The sequence below is a fragment of the Ptiloglossa arizonensis genome, chromosome 5 (assembly GCF_051014685.1).
Source record: "Ptiloglossa arizonensis isolate GNS036 chromosome 5, iyPtiAriz1_principal, whole genome shotgun sequence".
Taxonomy (NCBI): domain Eukaryota; kingdom Metazoa; phylum Arthropoda; class Insecta; order Hymenoptera; family Colletidae; genus Ptiloglossa; species Ptiloglossa arizonensis.
Window position 1 is genome coordinate 15489314 of NC_135052.1, and position 27730 is coordinate 15517043.

A 27730-nucleotide genomic window follows, 5' to 3' on the forward strand; every position below is an offset into this window, starting at 1 on the left:
TTTTATGTTTCTTTAGTATTTTTATTATCAGATATATTTCATTATACATTTACAATCTTCGATAAACTTTTACAAATGCAATAATGTTGATAGGAATACCGAGCTTGCGAATAATTCGAGTTCCTTCTTTCTATGTTAGCTGTTCGAGATACGGTATACTCTTACACAGTACATATACTCGTTTAACAAAATTCTTTTACAGCTTCAAGAATATTATGATTGTTCGATGTCACTTTCACAAATAGTACGAGAGCACACAAAGTATAAAATTATTCGTGCTTTGAATATGATAGAGCCGTATTTATTTCTTACTTTTAATTTTAAGTGTTTGTTGCGTTAAAAACGCGGAGCTTACCTATACATTTGTTCGTCTAAGGGAATGTAGTACCAGATCAATAAATATCATCATATATAAGTGATCAGAATTATCAACTTTTCTCCAGATAGAAATGTCTCAGCTTTTGTTTTTCGATATGCCAATTCCCAATATAAAAGTCGTATAAACATTTATATAATACATTTCATGTAACACTATCAAGAAATTTCTACGCAAAAAAGGGATAGATAATGTAAATTAAACTAACCAAAAAAAAGTATGCGCATAGCGCGAAACATTCTTAATGAATGACAATAAAAAAATATATATTATACACAATCCTCTAAACAAATGACGATAAAGTCTCGTTCCAAGATTACTAAACATCTAGTTTACAATCTCATTTCCAAATTAATGTCACGCGTATTATCTATTTTTATGCCTATGTCTATGGTTTGTATTGACGAAGAGTATCATGTGTCGAGAAAAATGTTAAAGTCACTGAATTATACCAAGCTGAGGACAATCAATTACTTTTACCGTATTTCAGAAGCACTGATTGCTCTGCCACTTTGTTATATCTACCTCAGATGAAGAATGCATTTATTATACAAATGTTTAACAAAATGCATATTCCACGGATACAAATATTGAGTCAGTACATGAAGGTACAAATTATTTCTGTACCCTTAGTTCTGTACTATAGGATTAAAAACAAATCTTAATACAACTTCTTCGCCTGTGCTTCCTTATTGTCTCTGTAAATGAAGAAAAAGATAAGAGAGAATACATAAATCTACTTTTAAGATAATTGTTTATATGAACTTTACAAAGAAACTATTTACCGGTACATGCTGTACGCTAACAAAATTATCATTTGAACTGCTACAAAAAGCAAAAACATTGTTGTTGTCAAACAATTCGCTGTAGGACAATCTGTACTTCCACTACTTATTTTAGTATTTACTTGACGAACTTCCCTTTTTAAAGTATTATGTCCTTCTCGCATTTCCGAAACAAGGGAGTGATAATCGTCTCCCATTTGCTGTACCTATAAAATAATTTTTTATTAAAATATATTACAGAATGGTTGATTAAATATAAAATACAAATAAATACTTGAGCCGTTGGAGCATGGGCCTGATTGTTAAGAATAGTATCGGTTTTAGAATATACTTTGTACAGAAAGGATTTAATTTCATTGGCAGTATTTAATATAATATTTTGGTTGTTCAATACAGTCTCGACTTCTTGTCGGCGTATTGTATCAATTAATTGAATTTGCTGTCCTGGTTGACCTCCTGCTGTCTTTATACCTATAGAAACATTGTTCACATTTAAATTAAAATTTTTCATTTATTATCCTACTGTATAATATGTATTATTAGTTACCTCCTACTTGAAGTTGAGATATTAAACTTAGCGATCTTTCCTGTCCTCTAAGTACCTCGTCCAATTTTGCCTGAAGATTACGCAATGCAGCAAACATTTGGCTTTGACCAGAAAAGATTTGTCCCAATTCTCTCTGATTAACAGTTTCAAAATATTCTTCAAATTCTTCTTTTTCACGATGTTCATCTGGATGATCTCTGAAAAAGTAAATTATTTTAAAAACAAATTTCCTATGTAAAGTAAAATGTTTAATTTTTTTTTAATTATCTTTCTTACCTGCGGTACTCCTCTTTTTGTTGTTCTAATTTTCTTTCATAATCTAAATATTCTTGACTAAGTTTCTGTTGCTGTTCCAAAGAAATCTTTTGTCCATCGGGACTCAATTGACTAGGAGGATATAAAGAATGTGTTAAGAAATGAGAAACATCATGATCATCAGCCAAACCACCTAGGAAAGAGCATTAGAAAACAATTGAATTCATTGGTTAAAAGAGTTATTAATTTTACTTTGTTCTTAACAATAAATACCAGTAGCAGCTGAAACACCAAAATATCCGAATTTTGGTAAAACAACATTTTCAACTTGGAAACACATCTCATAATCTTGTTCACTATTTGTCATGCCATTATGGAATAACACCTACAATTAAACATTAAAAGAGATTAAAATGTATACTATATATTTGAATGCTAAAATCTAAAGACATATAAATATGCTTACTGTCAGAATATTCTGATAATATTCAATTTTTGCTTTTGTAGCAAATGGTTTGTTACGAAAATCTCGCAAGCAACCAGCAGATGATTGTGTTGTACCATCACTGTATCAAAGTTAAAATACGAGATCATTTATTGGAACTTTTATTCCCATGCTAAAAGAAAAATAGTAAAAGATGTAATTCACTTAGTATGATCGAAGGATTTTGTGCCATCATTCAAAACAGCCATAATATACGGGTTGTTGTGTCCATTGTCATTGTCAAAGGAGTCAAAAAAGATACCAAGACCATTCCACTGATCAGAGCTACCAAAAACAGTACCATTATAGGCACCCCTTGAACTGGTATACCAAAATGCTAAACCATCTGCTCCAATCCTTCCCCTTCCTGTCACTCTAAATATCAACTCTACCTCCCACCAATCAAAGGTAACTGGCTGTTTGACCCATATTGCACCTAAATATCAGTTTAAATTTTTATATAATACAAAGTAAAAAGAAAAATAAACAAGCGTTACAACTAGAAACATATATTGTGCTATATCATATTGTAAATCTGTCTGACTTAATAATTTTAAATATTACATATATAAATCAAAATAATTAATTTATATAAGATATTCATTATTATTTTTGCATTGTGTAATTTGTTAATTCATTTAAATAATTAATATCAAAATTTATGTAAATTAAAGAAATAAATGTTTCATATACCTTTTTGACTTCTCAATGAAGGAGCTACCCTAACGTTGTCAGCATTAGCAATTGCATCTGTAATAAAAAAAATATTTTTTCCTCAATGATCCAGATATAACCAATCAATTATAATATAAAGTACAAGTGTGAAAGTTAATAACAAAAACAATAAATAAAAACATACATGTAATACAATATTAAAGTATTAAAAATTAATATTTCTTTCTTTCAATTTTTAAAACCGATTAATGTAGTTTCTAATGTAAATAAAAACATGTACATCTATCGCCAAGTTTAACCAAGTTCTGTCACAAAAATATTGCCAAATTTATGAGTTAAAGAACCTGCGAGACAAAGATCTAACCAATATTTAAGTTCAGAAAACAAATAACGATACATTTCATTTAAATAATCAAAAAGCCGACTACGAGAAAGTAACATACGGAAGTCTTTTACAATGAATATACTTGGTTAGGTTTCACTTTTACTCACGTCCTCCATACTCCCAGAAAGGCACGCTTGCATCTTTTTGTGCGAGATATGGTGGCTTAAACGAATATTTATATTCGAATTTCCGATGAGGTATTTCAATCAAAACCACATTAGTTACACAAAATAGATGAAAAATTAAAAGCCACCTCACCTCGGCGGCCATCTTCATTTCGACTGTCGAGTCGAAAGTAAATTGGCCATGGTCGACCCTATTACCGGTTGAAACGATTGGTGGAACCCTTTGAATTCTCTTATGATTGGTGTATTATCAATGACGTGTCAGTTTTGTGGCCACATTTCAAAGATTTCGCCTTCCATTGCGAACTTTTTTATTCTTTTGTTAAGGAGATTTTTATTATTATTCAGTATTCGATTTAGTAAACAATATGTTTTTTATAAGAAACTCATAATTTTCCATCAATGAAGATTATGTTTTTAATAAATGTTCATACGCTTCTGAGGATGTGTCATATGAGAACATGGAGTTATTACGAATAAAGTGTCGGATGGATGTGACAATTAGCAAAGATTTTATGGATAAATGTACTACATTTAATATGATTATTCTAATAAAATCATTTTTGATAATTATACATCAAAGTCATGTAACTTTTCGAAAACTTTATATATTCGATCGAAATAATTTTATTTACACTTTTCTCACCGGGCAAGTAAATAGATTTGAATATCGAGAAGTTTTGAAAATCGGAGACTCTATAAATATTGTTTATATAGATTCTTTTTAAAGAAATTAAAATCTGTTTAATGATACATCACTACAACTGGACCAAGGAAAGAATAGACTTGAGAGATTCCCACCAATCATCTTCATAAAGGAAATTCCCTTTCCACTACTGCTGGTGTGTAGTAATGGGATCAAGTATTAGGTGGACCGGAAAGTAATGTCGTTTCTGCGCATGTCACTATTTGATTGTCATTTGTCAGCTCATTGTGTACATTAAAGTCGTAGCAAAGACATTCTGAGGTTATAGTGACTTGTTTAGTTGTAAATAATTAAATTTAAAATTTTTCTTTACAATTTTGGGTGAAATGGCCAGCCAAATACCAGAAGAGGTACATATCCGGCAGTGCATGCTTTTTGAGTTTCGCAAGGGTAGTAACACAATAGTTGCTACCAAAAACATTTGCGATGTTTATCCAAATGCATTAGACGTTCGTAAATGCCGAAGGTGGTTTTCCAAGTTCAAATCCGGTAATTTTGATCTTTCCGACTCGTATCGATCAGGAAGACCAACAACGTTAGACAATGACGTGTTAAGTGCGGAAGTGGAAGCAAATCTGTGTCAGACAATGGAGGAATTGTCAGTCTTAACCAACCGTGGTCGACCATCCAAGAACATTTGCAGCAGATTGGGAAAGTAAGCAGAGCAGGTGTTTGGGTCCCGCATAATCTGTCCGAAGAGAACAAGGCTAACCGATCCACCACATGCAACTTATTGCTTCAACGGCACAATACAGAAGCGTTTTTTGATCGCTTGATCACCGGAGATGAAAAGTGGGTTCTTTATGATAATCCAAAACGCAAAAGGCAGGCTAAGCCAGGTTTACACCCCAAAAAGGCCCTTTTGTGTGTTTGGTGGAGTATTCGCGGCGTTGTTCATTTTGAAGTGCTGAAACCTGGACAGACTGTGAATGCAGACCTTTACTGTGAACAATTAGATCGTGTAAATAAATCTTTAATTGAAAAGTGGCCAGCGATTGTCAACAGAAAAGGCGTTATTCTGCAACACGATAATGCAAGACCGCACTGCGCAAGACGAACCTTGGCAAAAATTAATGAATTGGGGTGGGAGGTACTGCCTCACCCACCATACTCGCCCGATGTTGCACCATCGGATTTCCATTTATTCCGATCGCTTCAACACTTTCTAAGTGGCAAAAGATTTGCAAATTTGGATGATATTCAAAATGCCATCTCTGTATATTTTGCTCAAAAACCAATTGATTTTTATCGATCCGGCATTGAAAATTTGCACACTAGATGGCAAAAGGTTGTTGATAATGAGGGTGATTATATCATTGATTAAAAATAAAAACTCGTTAAAAATTTATGTGTTTGAATTTAATGTAAGGAAACGACATTACTTTCCGGTCCCCCTAATAATATTAAAATTGAGAAAATAAAATTTTTTTATTGTCAGTTTAAACTTTATTATATATTTTCATGATGACATAATTTTATTCCAAATGCTGAATCAAGTTAAATTATAATTTAAATTCAAAAAGAAAAATTGTATTTTATTACACTACATTTATTATTGTATACAAAATTATGTTTTTAGGAATCCATGACATTGATAGTACATTTTTTAATGACTTATAATATTAAGATATTTAGGAAATTTTTATTATTTTTATATTGCATTTTATAATATTAAAGCACAATTAATAAATATTGATAAAAATAAAATCTTAATAATTCATAATAAGCTACTAATAATAATAAATACTTATCATTTATTTAGATCAATGCATACGACCTACTTTGTTAAATTTAATAAATATTAATATGTGGATTTTCATATATTTAGTAATATATTTAAAATAATTAATGATGCATACACCACTTACTTGAATATAAACTATTATTAATAAAATACAAACATTTATAATTCTCATTTAATACGATAAGGAAGGAAAATTTAACTTTAAAGTTTGCGTATTTTGATATGTTTTTATCTGTATTTGTTTTTCAAATGAAAAATTAAAATCATCTGGAATTAGTGTTTTTAATCTTTTTGTTCGTATTGTTGGAGAATACAACGGCAATCATTATTCTCAGCTGATTTCAGAACGCAGTTGTCACAAGTCACCATACGTATCCAGTGTAAATGTTTATTTAGTTTACTCCCCCATTTGCTTGTCTTCAATGGAAATACATTCAAGATGGCGTCACTCATTGACAACTATGAGCAACAATACGCCGTTTTGACAGCTGACATTACTGCAAAAATTGGTAGAATAAGAACACAAAGTGGCAGTAAGTACGAGAAAAGCGGAATCATTGAAACAGTTTTGTCACAAGGCACTGATTGTTATTTTCAATCTGAACGTTGTCTGTCTTCTGACATTATTAAACAACAATAATCGATACACGTGACGTAATTTACAGATGAGAAAAGAGGGTTCATTCAAGATGTGGACAGGCAGATTGAGGAGGCTCAGGAATTGGTAAAAGAAAATACTAATTTTGTCTTCACGTTTAATGCAATTGTTACAAATAGTTTTAAATTGATAGCAACTGTAAGGAGTTCCAATGTTATATTTAGGGGTTAGAAATTATTCTTTGTGAAATTTTGCCTTGTCATGGTTACTCAAGCACATGAATAAAAGAATCAAGAATTATTTATGCATTAACATTTTACGTTGAGTTTGGTTAGTAATACAAAATTGTTGATATTAATTGATATTTAATTTTATACATTCAATCTGTAGCTTGAACAAATGGAACTGGAGGTTCGTGGGATGACTGGTGCAGCTCGCGATCGATTACGTGGTCGCGTAGAGAGTCACAGAGCAGAACTGAAACGATTGACACAAGAATTCCAATTAGCTAAAAAGCCAAAAGATGAGAGCATCGAAATAAACAAGGAAGATTCTTGGGAAAACAATATCACTGAGGATCAAAAGAAAAGATTATTGGATACTTCAGAGCGAATAGATCGCAGTGGAAGAACTTTGCAGAATGGTTATCGAATGGTATTAGAAACGGAAGAAATTGGTTCTCAGGTATTAAAGGAACTCCATGAGCAACGAGAAACGATTCAGAGAGGAAGAGGAAGGGTAAGATATTAATTTGAACACAACATATTTAATTTTGATAAACTATATATTATTTTGTTAGGAAGGAAAATATAAGTTCTACCATTATTCATTATTTTAATATTAATTATTATGACTTATAATAATAAGCATATTTTATTGTTTTAGTTACGAGAGACAGATGCAGAGCTGGGACGTGGTTCTCGATTATTATCGGGAATGATATTAAGAAATCTTCAACAAAGAATTATCTTAGCAGGGGTAGCTTTAACCCTTACAATTGTTGCTTGCGTGGTCATGTATTATAGCTTTAAATCTAAAAGCTAAAGATACAATTAAAGTGATTTTTTGTTTGGGATACGGCTTGAAAGCCATATTTATTATCAGTGAGTTTCAGATGTTATCATGTCTGTTAAATGATTATTAAATTATAAATTGAAGGGATGTAACATATCCTTTTATTGATCTTCTCACTCGTTTGAATCATTTCATATTATAATTTAAACGGTCTATGCTTTTAATTTTTTTACGTCAATTTTGTATTGATTTAATACTGATTTTGTATCATCCATTAAGAAACGCTTAAATTTGATTGTCACAAAACAGGAAAAAATAGTCTTAATGTATTATTAGTAATGAAAAAGTATGACTTGTCCAATTATAATGTCAGCAAATGCTGCTCCTAAACAGTATATATTAAAACGTGTAACAGTATTTAAAACCATGTTTATTATCTTTAAGTTATTGACGTAAATTTTGAAAATCAAAAAACCTGAAATTTGTTTTACATACTGTGCACATGTACAGTTGCATTTCATAAAAATAGATAATGTAAGCGTTCGAATATTCTACTTTCTACCAAATCCAAAAACCGACTAATTATTGTTATTAATAAAAATAAACATTTATAGTTAAGTAATATTGTGTATCAAAATACAAGGATTGAGGATGGAGAAGACTGTAATTACACGTGAAAAGTATCGAAGGATGATTATAGTTAAGAGAAAATCAGACGCGCCTAGTAATAACTCATTTTATTACTTATAATATTGTCAATTACCTTAATAGCCTAAACGGTGCTTTTCTTTTTTGCGTCGCTATGTAATTGTGAAAATGATATAATAAAGTATCGCGGAATAACGAATATATTCGATGACGGAAGTGATTTCTGTGAATGCGACACAAAGGCATTTCGATCCTTCCTGTCTTTGCTGCTCCCAATGCTAATGAAAACAATTCAAAGTGAATGTTCAGTCTGGTCAGTCCAAATGTCGGTAAAGATCTTCAATTTGTGGCTTGAAGTATTCTTTCAACTGAGGCCGTTTTGTTTTCAATGTCGGTGTGAGAAGGCCATTTTGTACGGAGAATGGATCCGGGTGTAGATAAATATCTTTGACCTAATATAAACAGGAACGAAATCATTGTGTGTAATATCTTTTTAAGTTAGAATAGAAATAACTTATTTTTACATTTTCTACCAAATTCCTATTTTTTAGTTTTACTTATAATCGTTATGATAACAGAATCTTTTATTATTCGTTTTAATTAGTACGTATTCTCTTTATATTTGCAAAGAAAAATTAATTTTATTTTCTAAATGAAGTTTTCGTAAGCTTATTAAGTTAGCAAACTTATTGAATATAATTTTGTTTACTTGTTCAAAGGATTTGAGGCCAGCTTCCTTTCCCCATGCAAGCATATCATCCAGGATCAACTGTTTGACTTGTGGATTGTTGCATAACACGCTTAGTGTGCCTGGTATACCATTCTCCACTGCCCAACATTTAACAACATCTACATCTGGTATTACTATTCCTACGACACAAGACTTTAGGGATTCTCCATGGACGAATACTTGATGTACATATTGACTGCGTAAATAAATATTTTCAATCTTCTCTGGAACTATATATTCTCCTTGCGACAACTTAAAAATGTGTTTCTTTCGATCGATTATTTTGAGTGTTCCATTCTGCAAAAAGAAAAGTATTATAAATGATTGTCGTTACAGTAACTTTTGTTTGTTTTAAAATAAATTAATATAAAAACGTTTGAAGTTAAATATTTCTACACGGTAAGAAATGAACGGAATAAGATCAATCATTTTTCTATTGTAAAGATATCTAAAAATGAAGGAACATGAAGTTTTAAATAATTGTAAAAAAAACAAAAATGGTAGCTTTACGCTGAAAATGTGTTTTACAATATTTTTTGTCTTACAGGCAACCACATGCCAATGTCCCCTGTGTGATGCCACCCAAATTCATCGATAACTTGAGCAGTTTTTTCGGGATCTTTAAAATATCCCACGAACACGTTAGTACCCTTCACGCACACTTCGCCTTGACTCTTCCTGGCGTAGTATTCCATTTCCGGGACGTCTACTAATTTAATACAGCAACAAGCAACCGGTGGTCCCACGTGTTCCGGTACATGATCACCCTGTGGTAGTAGGGAAAAGGTAAATGATTTATAATTTTTCTTTACCTTTTTAAAGGTAACGATTTTAAAATCATTATAAATAAAAAAATGGGTTTTACTTATTTATCCAATTGTTTGATTAAAATTAAAGAAACGTCAATTTTATTTAATCACTATAATTGAATCAAACTCAATTAGCTGCTCAAAGTCACTTCTACTGTGCATCACGCAAAGCACGATTAGTATTTTTACGCCATATTAGTTTTTCTGCTTATAAGAGAGAGATGACTCCAGTGGCCTTGAGCGATCAATTAATTTTGATCCAACTAAAGTACAAAGAGAACTCAAAAAAGAAGAAAATTGAACGGGTAACAATGTTTTTTTATCAGAGATTCATTGTTACTTAAGTAAGGCTGGGTTAGATGTACTTTGAATATTTATAGGATATTCGAGAGACTGATTCAAGTAATCGAGATGAAAGAGATACTTCGTCATTAGTGATCGATAAAGTCATTTGAATAGATGGTTCTCCGATAATTTTGAATAATGTATTTGTTTTGTAATTATGATTTTCAAACTTATGATCTTTATTGTTGCACAATTAATTCTAAGCTGTTTGTTCACGTTTTGTTATGGAAATAAATAAACGCGCAACGAAATTGCAAATACAGCTTAGAATGTAGATACGCATGCACATATGCATCTCGTCTCAATTGCACGACTTACCTCGCTAAATATGTGTATGCATCTGTTCGAATACGTATAACATATATCATTTGGACCACTTTATGACGAAAACACGTCTTATTTAATGTAACCGTGTCATCATGAGCTTTCAAGTTATTTATTCTACGAGATGTCAACTACTTTGTCCCGTTTTCTACGTTGGAAAGCATTATATGTTAAACTTTCTCAGAAAATTCAACCAATTAGAAGATATCTTGCTTCACAAAATATCGGAAGACGTGTAATGTCCAAGTTAAATAAAACGAGTTACAGTCGTTGCATACGTCTTACTTATATTTTTACACCTCAATGTAAAATTGACATGACTCGGCACGTGCTTTGGCGCGTCATTATAAAATTCTTCTATTCGATTAGTCGACATAAATACCTACGCTTGCCTATAAATAATTAACTCGTGTCGTTTAGGTGTATCGATATCTGCAAATGCGACAAAAATTGTGACCATACGTGCCACTTGATCATTGGTCGGTCTTCGATTAAAATTTCTTTCTATTACCTTTCACAGAATTTCTCTTGAAAAAGATTAATTTTCTTATCTAATTACATTTCATGTATGTATTTTCAATTTATTCTTGGTTCGCTTTATTTTTACTTCGTAGTCAATACTGATCCCTGTCCAAGTTTTAATGTTTTAACGAATGTCATTAGAAACAGAAAACGCGGCTAATTTTCATTATTTTACGGTGAAGCATACAATTATTCAATTTTCTCTCAATTGTCACTTCGTAATCAGCAAACTGTGTTACGCGACTTTAATTAAAGTACAAACGAAACGAAGATGAAATAAAATGAAAGTCTCCACGTTGAATGGAACTGTATTAAAGAAAAATGAAAACTGTTTCGTATTATTTAAATTTGGCGCGTAATCAATTTCTGAGTGTTGAAGACTATGATCTTCGCATCGTTTCCTACGAGTTTCCTTCGATCATCGTCAATGTTTGTTTGCATAGCTTAAGATTACTAAAATTGCAGGAATGCGTGTAGCAATAGGCAGGTACTTAAACACGTTAATAGTCTTGGTTGATTTATTTTTCAATTCTGTCTGTCTGTTTTTCTAGTTCCTCGAAGACTATATCCCGTGACTTGGGCTCGGTGGGTGCACGAGCGATTTATTTGCGGAGCGTTTATTGACCGCTTGCTCCGCCGAGACGTAGGATACGTATACATATGTATTTGCCTCGAGCTGAAACGTCTGTTAACATGTGCTACACTTATTCCCCTCTTTGCATTCCATTCAATATAACATTACTCGCGCAAGACGCGGTTAAACGATAGGCGCACTCGGATGTGTAGTCAATGTCAATGCGTTCGGGTGTAATGTTGACCATATAAAGGGCACTTCCGGTTTTAACGGATGCACAATGAAGAGAAAAGTTTACACAAATATAGATTCACAATTGCTTCGTGCAAAAGATAATTAACTCGTGTCGATGTTGTAACGAACGTTGTGATATAAGATTGTTATCGTGTAACAATATTATGACCAAACATTTTTATTATTGGATACGTAAACGCGAGGAGATTGGTAATTGTTTGTGACAGATTTGAGAATTGTTCTCGTGACAGAGAAATGCAAAGTGTTGTATTATATAATACTATTCCAATGAATGGATACAGGTCGGGCTGGGAATGACGGTATTGCCGAAAAGGGAGCGATTTTTCGTGTGAAAATAAATACAAAATTTGACATTAAATTTTCGTAGACGAGGTTTCGTTGAAAAAAAATCAATTTCGAAATTTTGTCAAGTTTTCGTACACTTAGCTACGCCACGGTTCGTCGAATGACATATTAGACAGTTATTATGTTTGCTTATGTGTATAGGATCACGTTTGTTTAAGTGGGTACGACGTGACAATTGATAATGTTCAATAAAATATGAGATATGTTTGAAAATTATTTATTTTCACAGCTAAACTCGTTGTATATCGTTGTCGATACATCATTTTCGGTAATATCAGATTTTTTTCTTCAAATTTCCTTCTTTCTCTTAGTTGTTGACACAGTCAACAAACCATAGCAAATATAATATAATGTCAATAACTGTCTAAAACGTTATTCGATAAAACACATCGTAAAATTCACATGTGCTCGAAAAATTGATTCAAAAATATATCTTGACGGTATAAACGTGGCGATATTGAATTTTTCCCGAAAATGTACACATTGTAACTGCGATTTTATACCAATGTTATTCATAATGTAATAGTTCTCCGAGTTCAGGTTTAGTAGAATTTCATTTTCTCGAACATAGATTCTATAAAACACATTCCGGGCACCGAAACTGATATCTTTTACGCCCACATGATAAATTTGTTCCTGTCACGCTTAACTACTATGTTTGTCAAAAATAAATGTTCGTGTGTTTATCATCTAAAAAATAAATGCTTACTATTACCAATACTTTGACCGGTGAGGGTGTAAACAATATCAAACGAACGAAAAACATATATACCAATTGTTCCACAAATTTACGTAAAAAGTATTCACTTTTATTGTTAAAGAAATCTTACATCGGCGCAAAGTCGAACGCGTGTCAACGCGAGAATCGTTCGAAACTTATTCTACATATTTAACTGTTTCTATTGTGCGAGCACATACTGAGAATGTTTATTTAAAAAATAAAATAGAATAATTAAAAATACCTTGAACAATTGGTACTTTGCATTCAAGGGTCAACGATCTACATCGTTCCGTTTCATTTAACACGGGTCTGCAAAACAACTCAATTAGAAGTGTTCTTGATTCGGTACTGCAAACAATGTATGGTGTAATTCACGAGTTAATCGAGTCATTCTGTACTAAATATGTCACGCTACGGGTCCGGTACAATAAACAGAGTTGTTTTACGAACACGTTACAATTGGACACTGTTGCAAGTATCTTATGCCCGAAAATTCTTCGACCCTTTTTTGTGTCTCTACTTATTATTATTCGTAGCTCAGGAAACAGATAATAATGTTTCGCAACGTCAAATCGTGGTTCACGTTTATCGTGATACGTGAAACTTGGTTCGAATGATTTTGAACGGTACTGTATATCGTTTTATTGGACACCAACCTGAATCGTGAGAGTAACTGGTGCGCAGCACTCCGTTTGGCCGTAGCCTTCGACGATCAGGCATCCAAGAGCACACCTGGCGAACGTAAGCACATTTCCTGCAAGCGGAGCAGAACCTACGACCATCAGTCTCAACCTTCCTCCGGTTGACTCTTGAATCTTCCCAAAGGCTAGCTTGTCCCATACACTGTTATTCCTGAGGATACCTTTCTTGATCTCCGCTTCCTTCGCCCGCATCCCCATGCTGAACACCAATTTCTTCAGACACGAGCTCTGAAGCTCGGATTGGACCTGCGAACACCGATTTGTACCGTTGACTATAGATTCTATATTTAACACGGCTAATCGAGTCGAGCAGCTTAAAAGCTACGTTTTCGCGGGGAACGTTGGCAACCGGTGGATAAGTGTCGGTCTGTTTGAACGATCGATTCGCCGGTTGAGCGATTTGCAGTTTCACGGAAAGAGCACTTTGATCGTGAGCCCATCTGGAGCTAATGGTTGCCAAAGCAGTCCTCAGTGATCGGAGTTAGCTCCGACAGTTATGAAATTTGAGGAATTTCTCTCGAGACGTTAGCCGAGATGCGCACGTTAGAGACGAGGGATATTTCATTTTGCGCGAACCTTTTACAGTTTCTTCAAAGTTTATTTTCTACTCGATTCACTTCTTCGTTATTCGAAGCCGACGTGGTATCTATTATTTCGAAAAAGTCCGGTTAACTCGATTTCAACGAGTCGTCGATGATTATATTATCGGATTTACGTAGTTCGATGAACGTAATGTAGATCCATTACCACGAGATGAACATTTCAAATTCATTACCACCTTTGTCTCGTCTCTTGTTACATTTTATTGAATCAAATAGTTTTCAAGCTTTTCCGAATTGTTACTTAAATTTTGACTCGAAAGGAAAATACAATTATAAATCGCAGAAATGAAATTGAACGTATGTTACATAAGCTTGAATTGAATCGTTCGTCTACGTTGCGATTGTTCCTTGTGAATAATTGTACGATTATTAGTTCGTCAAAGTGAGACCACGGTCTAATAGTTTCTAGCCTTCGCTGTTAAATATCGGTCAGCTTCTTCTTCACGAGGGACACTTGAGTATTAAATCGCGAGACGTCGCGAAGAAACAGAATCAACGACAAAAAGCAAATGTGTATGTCGCGTGACAAATTTGATGTTTAGATTTACCGTGCACACAATACGCAATTTTCATTCATCCGCGATTTCACGGTTACAGTGAAGATCTGTTCGTCGCCACCTGTTTTGTCGCGTTAAGCTATTGCATCTTCAATTTGCATTTGCCAGAGTAGCAGATTAAACGCCGTCAATCCTAACGAGATCGAAATTTATGGTGATTTTTCCATACTCTTAACGTTTCGGAACAATTGAAACCTCTAGTTTATTTCGATGTATCGAAGAGTAACGTATTTATGATAAACTGTATTGGTCTTCGATCGAGCCACCAGAAATAGAACACTCGAACGAGTCTCTCTTAAAGAAAGTGTAGAACTTAATTTATACGACTTCGAAGGACGTACACGATGAACATTAGTTTTCCTTTTTTCAAGGTTATTTCTTCAAAGGTTTTTTCATCAAGGTCGTTAAATTTTTTTCGTGCAATTTGCAATCAAGGATTAAGTAAATGATTTATTATCGTGTAACGATTCGAGATGCCAAATACGTTATTTGCATTCGAAGAGAATTGTAATTTGTATAGACATTTAAAAATTATCAATACTTTTTAGCGATTCACAGGACTGGTTGTCATTGAAACATTCACCCAATTGCCAATTCATTCGTTAAACGAAACTCGATCGCCAATGTCAATCTTACGGTTCTACTTTCGTTTGTTCAACTCGAGACACTCTTTATTTATTACGGATATACGAATGAAAAGTACATTCGGAAAAAATATTCAACAAACGTAAAAATCCGATACAAAGACACGTTTATAGAATTCAATGTAATTTCTCGATAAATTTGATCTACGAACACGGAGAAGATGTATCATTTTTTATCAATTTACACTTTCACTGTGAATCGATATCGACAATTTGCGTTACTTTGGTTAACGTTACTGAATTATTTCGAGGATAGGAATCGTAAAACGTGGTTGTTATTGCAGTTGCGGCTGCAACATAATCGCAAAGTATAAAAGACATTCTCGCTCGGAAGTTTCGCCGAACGAGCTCCGTGTTTACACGTCTGGATAATTTCGTTAATGCAACTGCCCATCAAGTTAAACCGTCCGACGCGGCCGAAAGATCTGTCAAATTAGTTTTGACAAATAACGGAGGCGAAATTTGTTAAGAGTTACACGATTTTCGAGCAATTCGTTTCCCAATAAATTGCCCGGCAAATTAACGCACGCGGCCTTGCACTTTGACGCATTACCAAGACGTAAAAATATCTTTCCGCCCATCGATTCCTTCCGACGCGAAATTTCGATACACGTTCGAATTCCAAGTATCCGTGGAATGCTAATTTTCTATAGGTCGTTCAGCGCGACCGTCCTTGCACATCGATGAGTATTCGAAAATATCTTCACGCCTTCGGATTCTCCGGTAATTTCGATTGCTAATAATATAACTTGAGCGTGGGCCATTGCGTCTAAAATGGTAAACAGAACATTCTCTAGACGTGCGCGAGAAATTTTTTACACCGGAACGTTTTCAGGATAGATCGTTTAGCGTTTAACGATGCCTCGCGTCGCTTCGAACGAACGATAACATCGAGAGGACTGTTAACCATCGGTCGTAATCGAGCGTCCGTTAATATTTCACGTTTGTTGAAATCTTGTTCCGTAGTTACTCGAAATAAGTGTACACGAATCTCGTCCTGTATTCTATTTCCAACAGCATTTAAATCCACGAGTATCTTGGGTTCATGGATCGTTTGTATCTTTCGCGTCGAGTCGATGCTCGATACCATTTACGCTTTCTTGGTTTCAAATTGTTCGTATCTAATTGCAACAATCTAATTCCAACTTTCGAGTTCGCAGAATGGGGGAAGCAGATCGTGACCGATAAATCGTTGCTCGAAGAACAGGTTTTAGATATTTGCGAAGCTATCGACCCTCGAGCTGCAACAGTGAACAGTAGTCGGCACCAGGTGGTCGGTAGGTTGGAACCCGAGTACAGGGCGATTGGGAAACTGTCGGATTTCGCAAGATGCACTCACCTTGTCGTACATTCGATTCAAGAGCCTCGGGACCGCTGGCATGACGGTAGGCCTCAAGGCTTTCATATCCTCGGGTAACATTTTGATGTCACCGCTGTAAAAGCCCACGGACCCGCCCACCATGTACATGCCGTTCTCGCAACAACGTTCCAACATGTGTGCCAGAGGCAAGAAGCTGATCATCGTGTCCTTGTACGAGGGCCTGTGCTCACCCAGCTGTAGCAGAACCGCGCAGACACCTGCCATCACGTTCTGATGCGTCAACATCACACCCTTCGGGTTCCCGGTGGTGCCGGAAGTGTAGCATATTGTGCACAGGTCGTTCATCTTCGGTGGCACTTCAGGGTGATTCTTTTGTGCTCCGAGACGCTCGACGTCCTCGAACTTCAACACCTCGATGCCCCGGTTCTTTGCCCTCTGTGTCGTCGCTTGTCGTATTTCTTTCACCACCACCAATTTCCTCAGGCATCTGGGGATGAACGCGTTAGGTCGGTTAAGTACTTCGGTATAGATTTCGTAACGATGCTTTCCTAACCGTCGTAGCCTTGGGTCCGGACCGGGGGACAGTTGGATAGGGATGTATAGCTCGGAAACTTGGACAAAGTCCCCGAGGGAGTATACCGAGCGTGGTGGGGGCAAGGTCGCACGATGAGACGTAGAGTCGCGTATCTGTCACCTCTTTCGGTTGTCGGTAGTGTTTGAAAGAAATTAGCCTATCGAATAGTGACGTTAACATTTAATGTTAATTCCGTATCGAAGGGTCATGGTTATTTTTTCAAAGTCCGATTTTATCTTTTTCACTGTTAGTTTCGAACAGTTGATCTTGTTCGAACTATAGAATCACAGTACTGTTATAAATGTTATCGTTGTAACTTTTGAGCGGAGTTAGTAATTTCCAAGTGGTGCCGTGTAATTCGATGTTCAAAGATTGTCGAATTTTTAGATTATCGCGCGAAAGATATAAATCTTGCACGTGGAATTCGCGGTGTTTTATTTTTTCAAAATATTATTTTTAGCGACGGAAACTCGAAATATGATCGAAAATCAGAAACGGGTCAATCTTCTGTCGCGTAATCCTTTTTCTCAATATAAAAAAGCACGTGTCGCAATTTGTATCCAGTTTTAGTTCTTACCGTGTGCAATAGATAAATTTCTTTCTTCCTGTTTTAAACTTCCTTTGATCTCTAAACGTTCTTTGTAGCTCTATAGTCTCTTTGATCTCTAAAGATTTTTTGATCTCGATAGTTTCTTTGTTTCGATGTTTAGCTATTGAAACGAATTGAAAATAATTTTATTATATTTCATTCGTTAATGCAATAATTGGAATTGATTAAAATAGACTAGCATTTTTTAAAGATCGCAACAGTATCTATCGATTTTTACTTTCGCTGGTAAGTTATTTGTTTTTAATCTCTCGAAAGACAATGAGCAATTTAACCAAATAGAACAGCAGAATGTCGGATAATAAGTTTATCAATGTTTCGAGTTGTCGAGTACGTTAACACGAATAAACACTGTTTGCGTGTGAGTATACGTTCTCTTGAATTGTAAGATTTTACCTATAGTGATTATACCGTAGTAAATACGGTAGAGTAATTAAAATTTTTACAAGTAGAGACTTTCTGTCGTTCAAGTTGCAACTATAATGAAAAGTCAAGTTATTTTGATCTGCCAAACATTTCAGGACATTGCACGGGAATATTTAAATTTGACTCGAACACCGCGCGTGGTTTGCGGGTTGTATAGGTGACGATGTGCAGAAAAGTATACATATCTGCATCCATGGCATGATGCCACTATACATAGCAAGTATCACGGTCTTAAATGATTAAGATTGAGATCGTCAGATAATTTGTGATATCGTTTATTCGAAAACGTATTAAAATATCGTACTTTCCGTTATATCTTCATTTTACCGCAACGAAAATTAAGTATCACGTTATTTTGTCCACACTCCAAATCTAACGCAACGGTACAATTGGTCTTTACCATCGAATTATCCTTAAACGGTTTAAAATTGTTGAAATCGAAACATCGAACTACTTTGCTGCTTCGCTAATAGAAAATCACAAATTTCTAAAACGATCGTACGAGCTACGTTTCGCTGCTACAAGCCATTCCACAAAGCTACTACATTCTATTATATTCCACTACCCGTGCAAGCGTTCAAAATACCGCGTAACTGGCATGCTTGAAACCGTCCAAAGAAAGAGAGACCCGTACAGGAATTAAAAGATCCCCGTACACTTCCAAAGAGACCTTTTAAAAACGCACCCTATGTACGAGAAACGCGCTTTGATAACGTATTCTCGTAAGGCCTCTCTAACGTTGGCCAAACGTCAAAGCCGAGTTCGAATAAAAGGAGTCTCGAAAAATCTACAAGGACTCGAGTCGTGTAAGTCTCGATTCACCATTCTCATTCTCAATAAACTATCGCGAGTCAAACACGCCGTCACGTACCTTGGCGCTTTGTCAAGTAGTAAATTGCATTTTTTGTCGTTCTCGCAGACCACCAGGTTGATCTCGGCCTGGTTGATGATGAAAGCGCAGGCATCGGGACCCAGAGTGTCGTAGAGGGGCACGACCACGAGGGAGTACGTGTAGCAGGCTTGCTCGGTGAGGATCCATTCGGGACAGTTCTGGCTGTAGAGGCCTATGAGGGTGTGAGACCCGGGTTGCAGTCCCAGCGACACAAGCCCAGAGCCGAAATTCTTTGCCCTGAGTAGCGTCTCGTTGTAATGAAGCCACTGGTACGGTTTGTTGGGTCCATCCCGCCAGCCGAGACAAGGGCCATTGTCTGCGAGTCAAGAAGATGAGCCAATGATTTCGGGACGATCCGAGGAGGAAGCGCGCGGACGAAGGCCGCGCTTCGCGGGAGTACAAGAATGTTAATTGCCGGCGTACGCACGATCTGCCAACTCGCGCTAGCGGATGTCACGGGATAACGGCCGAGACGCGTGACCACGGCAAATTTGATACCGAAGATACCGGAGGAGACGTGGAGAAATCGGGGGAGAACGACGTGGCACCGAGATGTTAGTCGTATGGACGATATTCAGGTGGACTAAATATTAAGGATAACTAAATAAATAAAGGACTAGTTTCGGTGGATCGTAGACACGTTTCGTGATGGTTCAATCATCATTCTCGGAGACTGAATGAAATCGACGAAGACGTTGCAAGAGTTTAGATTCGATTCAATTGCAGCGAGTAAAATTTTTTGCAGGTTCTTCGATGTCGTTTTACGAATTTAGCTCGATTACTCGATTCGCGAATCGGAATGTCAGTAGTAGAAGTGATTCGCGAATTTTAGAAGACCACCGTTTGCAGGTACACGGTCGAAGAAGAACCAATCGAGAGCTTCTTGAAAAGTAAATTTACATCTTTATCTAATTGGAAATTATTCGATCGAAGCGCTTCGAGACCGACGTTGGACTTTGCTTTGTTAGCTTCTGTTCGGACCTAGATGCAGAAATGTGTTACAGTTGACCAAGATACACGAGATCGTTGTGAAACATTTGTTTCCAACGGGACATAAATCTTTCGATGCGAAACGAGATAAATATATCGATATATTTATAACATAGGTGTACAGAATAAATATATACGAGGTGGGCTACGTAATGTGTCAGAAGTTGTTTTCATTAGAGAAAAGTTAGCTATTTGAGAAAACAAGATATGCAAACACGAAAGAATTTATACTAGCACGACTTTCGTACAAAGTCTATTTGGATCAAATAGAATATGGACTTTTGTAACTTTTGGAGATTTCTTTTTAAGAATTTTAGCATCGATGTAAAATATGTTTTTAAAGTTCAAACAATTAAAGAAATCTGGATGAAATAAAGTAAGATACAAAACTGTATCTTACGTGCATCTAAATGCAGAATTAGTTCGTGAATTAAGGATCTCAACGTTGTTATCACGAGTTGTCATCGGTGTAGTACCAGATCTCGCAGAAAGCTTTGGCTTTATTTTAATAGGATGAAATAGAACGGTGTACTTTCCAAGTCGAGGAATATTATTTATCGTAGCATGTTGCATTACGTTTAGCGTTGTACCAAATCTCGAATTATAAAATTGAATAAAATTCAACATTCTCTAAAATTCAATCGTTTTAACCTTTTTAAATTTACTTAATCGTTTTTCACTGCACACTGTCTTTAATATTCTGAAAAAAGTGATAATTCGGGAGTACGATAAATGAGTCGGGACACTTACAACGATCCTAACTTTCGGATTAGATTTCGATAATGAGATTTTGATCGCACCTAGCTTCTTATTCAGGTTGTGTCTCTTATTTTCTTCATCTTTGTATTCGAGTACCTGCTACCTTACGGTTGCGTACAATAATGAAACGAATAAAACTCAATAAAAACAACTCGACAATGGTACTTTTGATCGAGGAAGCTTTTACAGTTGAAATTTATATTAGTTTTACTCGCATCGTAGTTAACTCGATCGATAATCGGATAACTCGTCGACGATATTGTATTCATTATTATCGTATTGAGTATTTATGACGTAGGAATAATATTTCCAAAATGGCACAGAGAAACCTTCGGATCGTATTAATCGTAGGAACTTGGGCCGTGAAAACTACAAATGTCTGAAAAAGATATTCTTCTTGAGAAGTTAAATCTTAGGAATTTCTTGTTTTACACGTTTCTTGCCTCGCGGAATAATTCGATCGATGACTCGCTCTTTCTTTCATTATAGTAAACAATGAGATAAATTCGTTCTCTGTCCAAAGGCAATTCACGAGAAATTCTAGATCGTTGGCCAACACTACACGAGTTTTATTACCATCTAATTCGATCCATTCTCACGGAAGATCATCATCGATCACAGCTGAACTACAATTATAATCCACGGCATCAAGATTATTCCTTCGAAACGTATCGCACCTTCTTTCTTGCCATCCAATAGAATTTAAATTCGCGAAACGGTGTAAAGTAAATTGTTCGCTTCTGTGGACACAATGTTCAATACATTCGATGCATTAAACGTCGATCGATTTTAGCGGGGTACATCTTTTTAAAACGAAACAAACGAAGAATCTATTTATATATGGCACTGATACGAGGCTTTGAAAAATAACGGTCAAGATTTTCTACAGTTTCTTTAATCGTTTCTAACCCGCAGGTTTGCCTTCGTGTGTTTCGATCCGGTTCAACATTGTTCCGACGAAGAATTTATCGTACGCAAGATATAAACGAAATGTTTCTCATTTTTATCCCGACCGGCGAAGAATGCAAAAATTTATATAGATAGAGTCTAACAACGGGAGATCGCGTGCGTCGCGCGTAGAAATGTAGCGTTCGGATTCAATGTCACTTACATCACTGTTTCCAAGGAAACACCTTGTATCGTTTCGGTATCGGGCGTTTTCTCTTCGCTCGTTTCACCCTCATCAACGTTTCGTTGCTCGTTTTTACCCAGCAAAGAGTAAGAAAAAAAAAAGATCGTTCGTAAGTTCGAGGTAACAATGTCCGCGACGCTTCGGGACTAATACACCGTCCCTGGGAACGACAGGTGTCCAGTGTCACAGCGTTCGAGCGTGGGTTCCCCGCGGGTTAAAAATAAAAACCGCGTCGTATGAAATAAGAACGTCGTCGCATCGGTGGCACCACGAAATCGACGGAATCGCGATAAACCCGTCAGGGGGCAAGGAAAATCGCACGAGCTTATTAGTCGGCTGCGTTCGGGAAGCGTTGTTTGTCATCCGAACGTGGCCAGCCAGCCACTTGCCAAACGGTACATTACGCGGCCGCGTGCAGCCCCGACTCCGGCTCGTTTATTTAAAACGCGTATGCGACACACGGGTTCTGTAGCGTTAGCGTGGCATTTTTTACGGACTTACTGGACTCTTTGGCGCCTTTGCGGAAACCGTCATAGAGGGTTCTCGTGTCTTCGTGAATGTAGCTTACGAACTTTCCCTCCTTGCTGTCCTTATAAAACCTCGACACTCTGATTAGGTCGGTACCCTGCAAAACGTTTGCACACGTGAAAATCCGGTGTATTCTCTTGCTTACGTAACGGAATGCCAAGTGCAAATCTAAGTTTAGCCAGTGCGTGGAGCGGGATTGGTGCATAGGAGAGAGAGCGGAGCTTATTCGTCCCGCGGGACTGGTCCCCGTAGGTGAAAGCGTGTCTCGGGATGAACGGCTTCCCGCTTTCCCTGTACATCCATTGGGCGAACGTTTCAATCTTCTAGCGACTGCCAACTCGCTTGTGCAACAAGTCTAGCCACCCACACACCTTCGTCGTACGAGCCGAGCGTACGGACCCGAGGATTTCGTCAGAAGGTTTTATCCGGTTCTAATGCAGCTCGACGTTAACGCGTAATAACGAAAATCACGGGAAACATTTTCCACGAGGGACAGGGGGTGGGGGGATAGATATCACGAGCGATGCGAGAGGACATCTGGCATCGTCATCGTGGAAGACCCGACGCGTCATCGTGGACGCGAGTCGTTAACGGGGAACCCGACCGAGAACACGTTAACGAAGAACCAAAACACTCCACCTTGACTGTGTCGGATTGATCGGCGAGATCGATCGGTGGTCGAATGGGCTCGGGGGCGAAACAACTCGACGACATATCCTTGGACTGTCCGCGTACGCTGCACAGTGGTAGCCCGTACGAGCGTCTACGGGCCTGATTTGATCCCTTCGATCGAAGATCTTGCCCGCGACGTACTATTTGCACCGAACGAGACGGGCCCGCGCGCCCGCAAGATTGGCTTCACCTCGTCACGAGACTTCACCTTTGGAACACTTCGCTTGTCAGAAGTGCTACTGATGCCGCTGCTGCTGCTGCTCCACCGAGAGGAGCGGCTGCTATCAGTAGCTCGCACATAAGACTAGCTCGTCGTCCCATCCACTACAACGATCTTCGACTATATTTAAATATAGTGGTCCGAGCTGGTGGTACGAGCGTCGTCCTCGACAGACACCGAACTTGTTGGATGATCGCCAGCCGCGAAAAAAATCGATCAACATCGATCTACGCGATAGTGTTTCTCGGACAACGACAACGTCGTTTTACAAACCCGAACGCGACGAAAACGCTAACCTCGATACCATTTCTTCCCGCTTTCGATATCGATGTCGTCGTGTCCGGGCATTACCGGATCGATTCGCGCGAGATTGCTCGATGTTGGGCAAACGTTTGCCGTCAACCGGAATTATTCGGTGTTCCGATGTGCTCGGGATCGATGTAGATTTTCCGACCGTGTTACGGTTAGTTGCTGCATCGGTAGCGTACAAATAGAACGAACATTTGTTATTGTGAACGCGGAGGCTGCACGAAATTTAAGATTCGCCAGTTTATGCGTGAATCTTGTTGCTCGTGAGAAATTTTCGACACGACAATGGGGCATACGGAAGGCTAGACGTAGACCATAGTGGATTAAAATTCAACCAATCGCTCTAGGTCGTCGAGCGATTAACCCTACTACTACTTTTCAATGCACTCGCCGCTGTATCCAACGTATGTATGTCTTCGCGTAAATCCGAAGCCGAACGGCTTTGTTTCGTTTTTCTACAATTCGTTACTTTGTTAAGGACACGGTACCTTCCGAAGCCTTCGCCTAAATTATTAATGTTCGGATAAAAATTACTCGGTAATGGTTATCGCCGTCGTATCTCTCAGCTATGTTTCCATTTCTCATTTTTGTTCTCCTCGCGTTCGTTCCTCTTACTGCGCTCGAGACGCGAGAAGCGTAAATCGGGGAACATTCGGTCTTTCTGAAAGGTGACTGGCTCGCTGCGAAAATACGGATTTCGTGCGTTCCGAAATTCGAGGTGAGGAAAACGGTCTTGAGTTGGCAAGTGATTTTCATCCGACTGTAGTCGGAAGCTGTCGAGTATCGATGATGTATTAGGTTGTTCGGAAAGTGATTTCGTTTTTTTTTTTTTTTTTTGGTGAAAATGAAACACGATTTTTTCAGAGTGTATAAACATTTTATCAAATTATATCTCCATTTTGAAAAACGAAATGACTTTTCAAACAACCCAATAATTGAAAATCGGATAACCGAGTACTTTACTTTCGTTAAATTAGGAATCAACGTTCTTGAAGAATCTTGCCACGAAGCGATTCAAGGGAAAGACGCCATTTTGATAAAAATGCCCGAGATGTAACGTGGCGTATATTTAAGAACTTTTTCTTCACGGAATACGTTTACGATGTATTTTTCGTATCGAGCAACTTTTAACGCGCGCGAAAAATCGCAAAACGAAATAATTCTCGATGTTCCATCTTTGTACAACATCTTAACGCGTTTTCGTACACGCGTGCAGTTTGCAAGACTGCACTTACACCTTTTGTGCGACACTCCTTATTCCTCAACGTGCTAGTCGACGCAGTTTTTCAATCTCTGTTATATTATCGAGTGACTTTGTAAGAAAAGTTCGCTTTTACGAACGCTACGCTTCGAGTGTTTGTTCGCACGGGGTAAGAGTCGTATCGCTTACATCGCTCTCGTTCTCGAGGGTTGAAGTGTTCTCCAGGAACTCAAGACAAGCAGGCGGTTCCAGACTATTCGATTATCGGTTGTAGAAACGTGCAAATACAAAGCGTCGCAAATAACGTTGAAAGAAAAATGTCTACAAAACCGCGTCGTTCTCCTGGAAATATCCACGACGTCAAATTTGCAAACTCGTGAATCTTTGAAAAATATATATATATACATATGTATGTATGTATGTATGTATATATTTATCAGCCGATTTCCTGTTCAAGCACTTCAAGCGCTAAGCCGTAATGAACGCCACGAGGGGTGTCTGCTCACCGGAAGTAATATGGACTGAGCATCGAGCGGCCACAGCGGTTTTTCCGGTTTTGGTCTGGACGCAAGGTAAGCCGCAATGCCGGTGACTACGAGGACTCCAGCTGCACCGCCCAAGTATGGCAAATAATCTTCCAACTGGGACTGTAACACTTCGATTGAACCATTTGAATCGTTTTAGTTCAGATCGATTTACGTATATGTCACGTGTACGTCATTTTTCCAGACAACGCGTAAAGAACATATTCGGGAAATACGAATCCGCGCGTTCAAACTGAAAAAACATTTATTAGAAAAATTTTGTAAACGAGACAAGCTTGTTTGTTTATTTTCGTACGTCGTGCTCGATAATGGGATAATAAACACGAAAGGGGCTATACAGCTCGGAAACGAGCCGAGCGTATATAAAAATAGATAAAACATTGTAGTAGATTCCTCCGTTGAGTATTTCTTATATCTGCTCTCTCAACTCTGAACTCTAAAATAACTTTACATTCACCCTCTATATTTCTTTCCTTATTTATTTTGCAATCATGGAGTAACCCGGTTGAATGAATTACATCACAGAAGACAGTTATACGGTACATTTTTCATGTTTTTCTTCTTTTAAAATAATTCGTCCACGGTAAAAATAGCTGATTAGGTGAAAGAAGACTATCTCGCGAAAAGAGGAGAGGTAGGGCCTTGAGTTAGTTGTGCACAATTTTGATAGATTATGCGCGGACAGCGTATAAAAGTGGGAAAAAAAATTTCAATTTTTTACAGGTGAGTTACGATCGCGAGAGAGAAAAATGTTAAAATATTTATGCGCCGGTTTTTCACTCGATCCGTCGTGATGATTTTTTATGAATCCTAGGAAGCTGGTTTCGATTCGGAAGATTTATAAATAAGATTTACTTATAACTTTAGAAAAATTATTTCCGTTATTTTTGGCGAGAGAAGAAGGCCGTTCGTTTAATTTGCTTAAAGAATAGATTACAAGAATTTTAATTTCGAAAGAAAGTTGCACAGTACGTTAAATTGTTCAAAAGTATGAAACAAAACGAAATACAACAACATAATTTTTACGCCAAGTTTTGCTTCGGGGAATTGAACATACATTCGTTTTAAAATCTATTATGAACAGAATGTTAATCCCTCATTACCTCGTAACATCTTCGTCCGCGTTTGTATTGCACTTCCGGTCTTATATGTACGTATATCGTTTCCCCGATTAATTTATCGACTTTCAACCGTTTGCACTCTAATTATCCATCCGTATGGAAAATGCTATTCCCAGTTACTCGCACAACGTTACAAAGAACAATAACGAAAGTGTAAACACGACAATTGTTAACAACGTGTTCAATCTCAAGATAACTCGCGCACCGCTTTCTGAACAAAATTTCCTAAAAGATTCGCAAGAATTGTCGTTCGATCGATTCGAATATTTAATTTCGATAAATCTTCGCGATGTCTTCGAAATTATTTTCGAGAAGTCGCTCTTCCGTTTCAAGTATCGCAAAATCGTGAAAAAAAAAATTCCTCGAAGAATTTCGGTAATTTTACCTATTGTACGAGCGTATAACAGAAACAAGGGAACACAGATTGTTTCATTCACCCGTAAGATGTTTTTTTTTTAAATTTCGCTCGTCTTATTATTACCCGACACTAGCCAGTACGAAACGGTCGACCGATTGAATCCTCGGTTTCCAAGCAACGATTCAGCCGGGACAAACAAACAAATATGGGCCAGAAACGAGGAAGCGCGACGCGATACCGAGACAAGATAACGAAACATGAAATATGCACGTTGGTACGCGAGGTGGAATGCACGCTCGAAGAGGCGTCGGACGCGAATCGTGTGCCGTCGTCGTTAACCGCGTCGTTCGCGCTACATTCCATCTAATGGAAAACCGCGGCACGCGAGGGACAGTGTTCGAGCGCGCACCCGCTATGAAACTGGAAACCCGTGTCGCGCACCGCGTCTTACTTACTGTTAAACTAATTTGCCGGGTTGTCGCGCGATCTTCGTCGAGGTACCGTCTGACAGGATTCACCCGTGCGGGAACTCGATGGTGGGTCGCAACCGTAGAGAAAAACCGAGGCCGGCCGTTGCCAGCGGAGAGCTCAGGTCAGAGCCACG

The 27730-nt window shown here is 37.3% G+C and overlaps 3 protein-coding genes and 1 long non-coding RNA gene across 9 annotated transcripts; 2 read left to right on the forward strand and 2 right to left on the reverse strand.

Annotated features, from left to right (window-relative positions):
• On the reverse strand, positions 1-3985 carry Ergic53 (lectin, mannose binding protein ergic53). The gene is made up of 10 exons (XM_076312365.1): positions 3615-3985; positions 3141-3197; positions 2613-2883; positions 2430-2529; positions 2237-2348; positions 1985-2156; positions 1709-1905; positions 1436-1632; positions 1162-1367; positions 1-1074 (listed from the first exon to the last, which is right to left on the reverse strand). Exons 1-10 carry the CDS (start codon positions 3781-3783, stop codon positions 1038-1040), a joined length of 1518 nt encoding a protein of 505 aa, XP_076168480.1. The 5' UTR covers positions 3784-3985; the 3' UTR covers positions 1-1037.
• On the forward strand, positions 3946-8886 carry Vti1a (Vesicle transport through interaction with t-SNAREs 1a). Of its 3 annotated transcripts, none has more exons than XM_076312367.1 (5): positions 3946-4157; positions 6418-6615; positions 6748-6806; positions 7071-7418; positions 7566-8886. In XM_076312367.1, the coding sequence occupies exons 1-5, from the start codon at positions 4094-4096 to the stop codon at positions 7722-7724; spliced, it is 828 nt and encodes a 275-aa protein (XP_076168482.1). In that variant the 5' UTR covers positions 3946-4093; the 3' UTR covers positions 7725-8886. The 3 variants fall into 3 exon arrangements, with proteins under 3 accessions (XP_076168482.1, XP_076168484.1, XP_076168483.1); XM_076312369.1 differs by lacking the exon at positions 3946-4157 and adding an exon at positions 4297-4474 and having other exon boundaries at positions 7566-8884; XM_076312368.1 differs by lacking the exon at positions 3946-4157 and adding an exon at positions 5602-5626 and having other exon boundaries at positions 7566-8885.
• LOC143147260 (long-chain-fatty-acid--CoA ligase 1) lies at positions 6278-26775 on the reverse strand. 4 transcript variants are annotated; one of them, XR_012992218.1, is made up of 9 exons: positions 23340-23677; positions 22674-22797; positions 19271-19607; positions 16811-17279; positions 13624-13914; positions 9618-9839; positions 9052-9369; positions 8458-8794; positions 6278-6579 (listed from the first exon to the last, which is right to left on the reverse strand). XR_012992218.1 is itself a non-coding variant. In XM_076312364.1 (9 exons), exons 1-9 carry the CDS (start codon positions 26758-26760, stop codon positions 8657-8659), a joined length of 2058 nt encoding a protein of 685 aa, XP_076168479.1. In that variant the 5' UTR covers positions 26761-26775; the 3' UTR covers positions 8415-8656. The 4 variants fall into 4 exon arrangements, 2 of the variants coding, with proteins under 2 accessions (XP_076168479.1, XP_076168478.1); XR_012992217.1 differs by lacking the exon at positions 6278-6579 and adding an exon at positions 6853-7157; XM_076312364.1 differs by lacking the exons at positions 6278-6579; positions 23340-23677 and adding exons at positions 25609-25757; positions 26751-26775 and having other exon boundaries at positions 8415-8794.
• On the forward strand, positions 9624-12948 carry LOC143147265 (uncharacterized). The gene is made up of 2 exons (XR_012992219.1): positions 9624-9858; positions 11624-12948. It is a non-coding gene; the product is annotated as an uncharacterized LOC143147265 (long non-coding RNA).
• Positions 26776-27730: the final 955 nt, after the last annotated feature.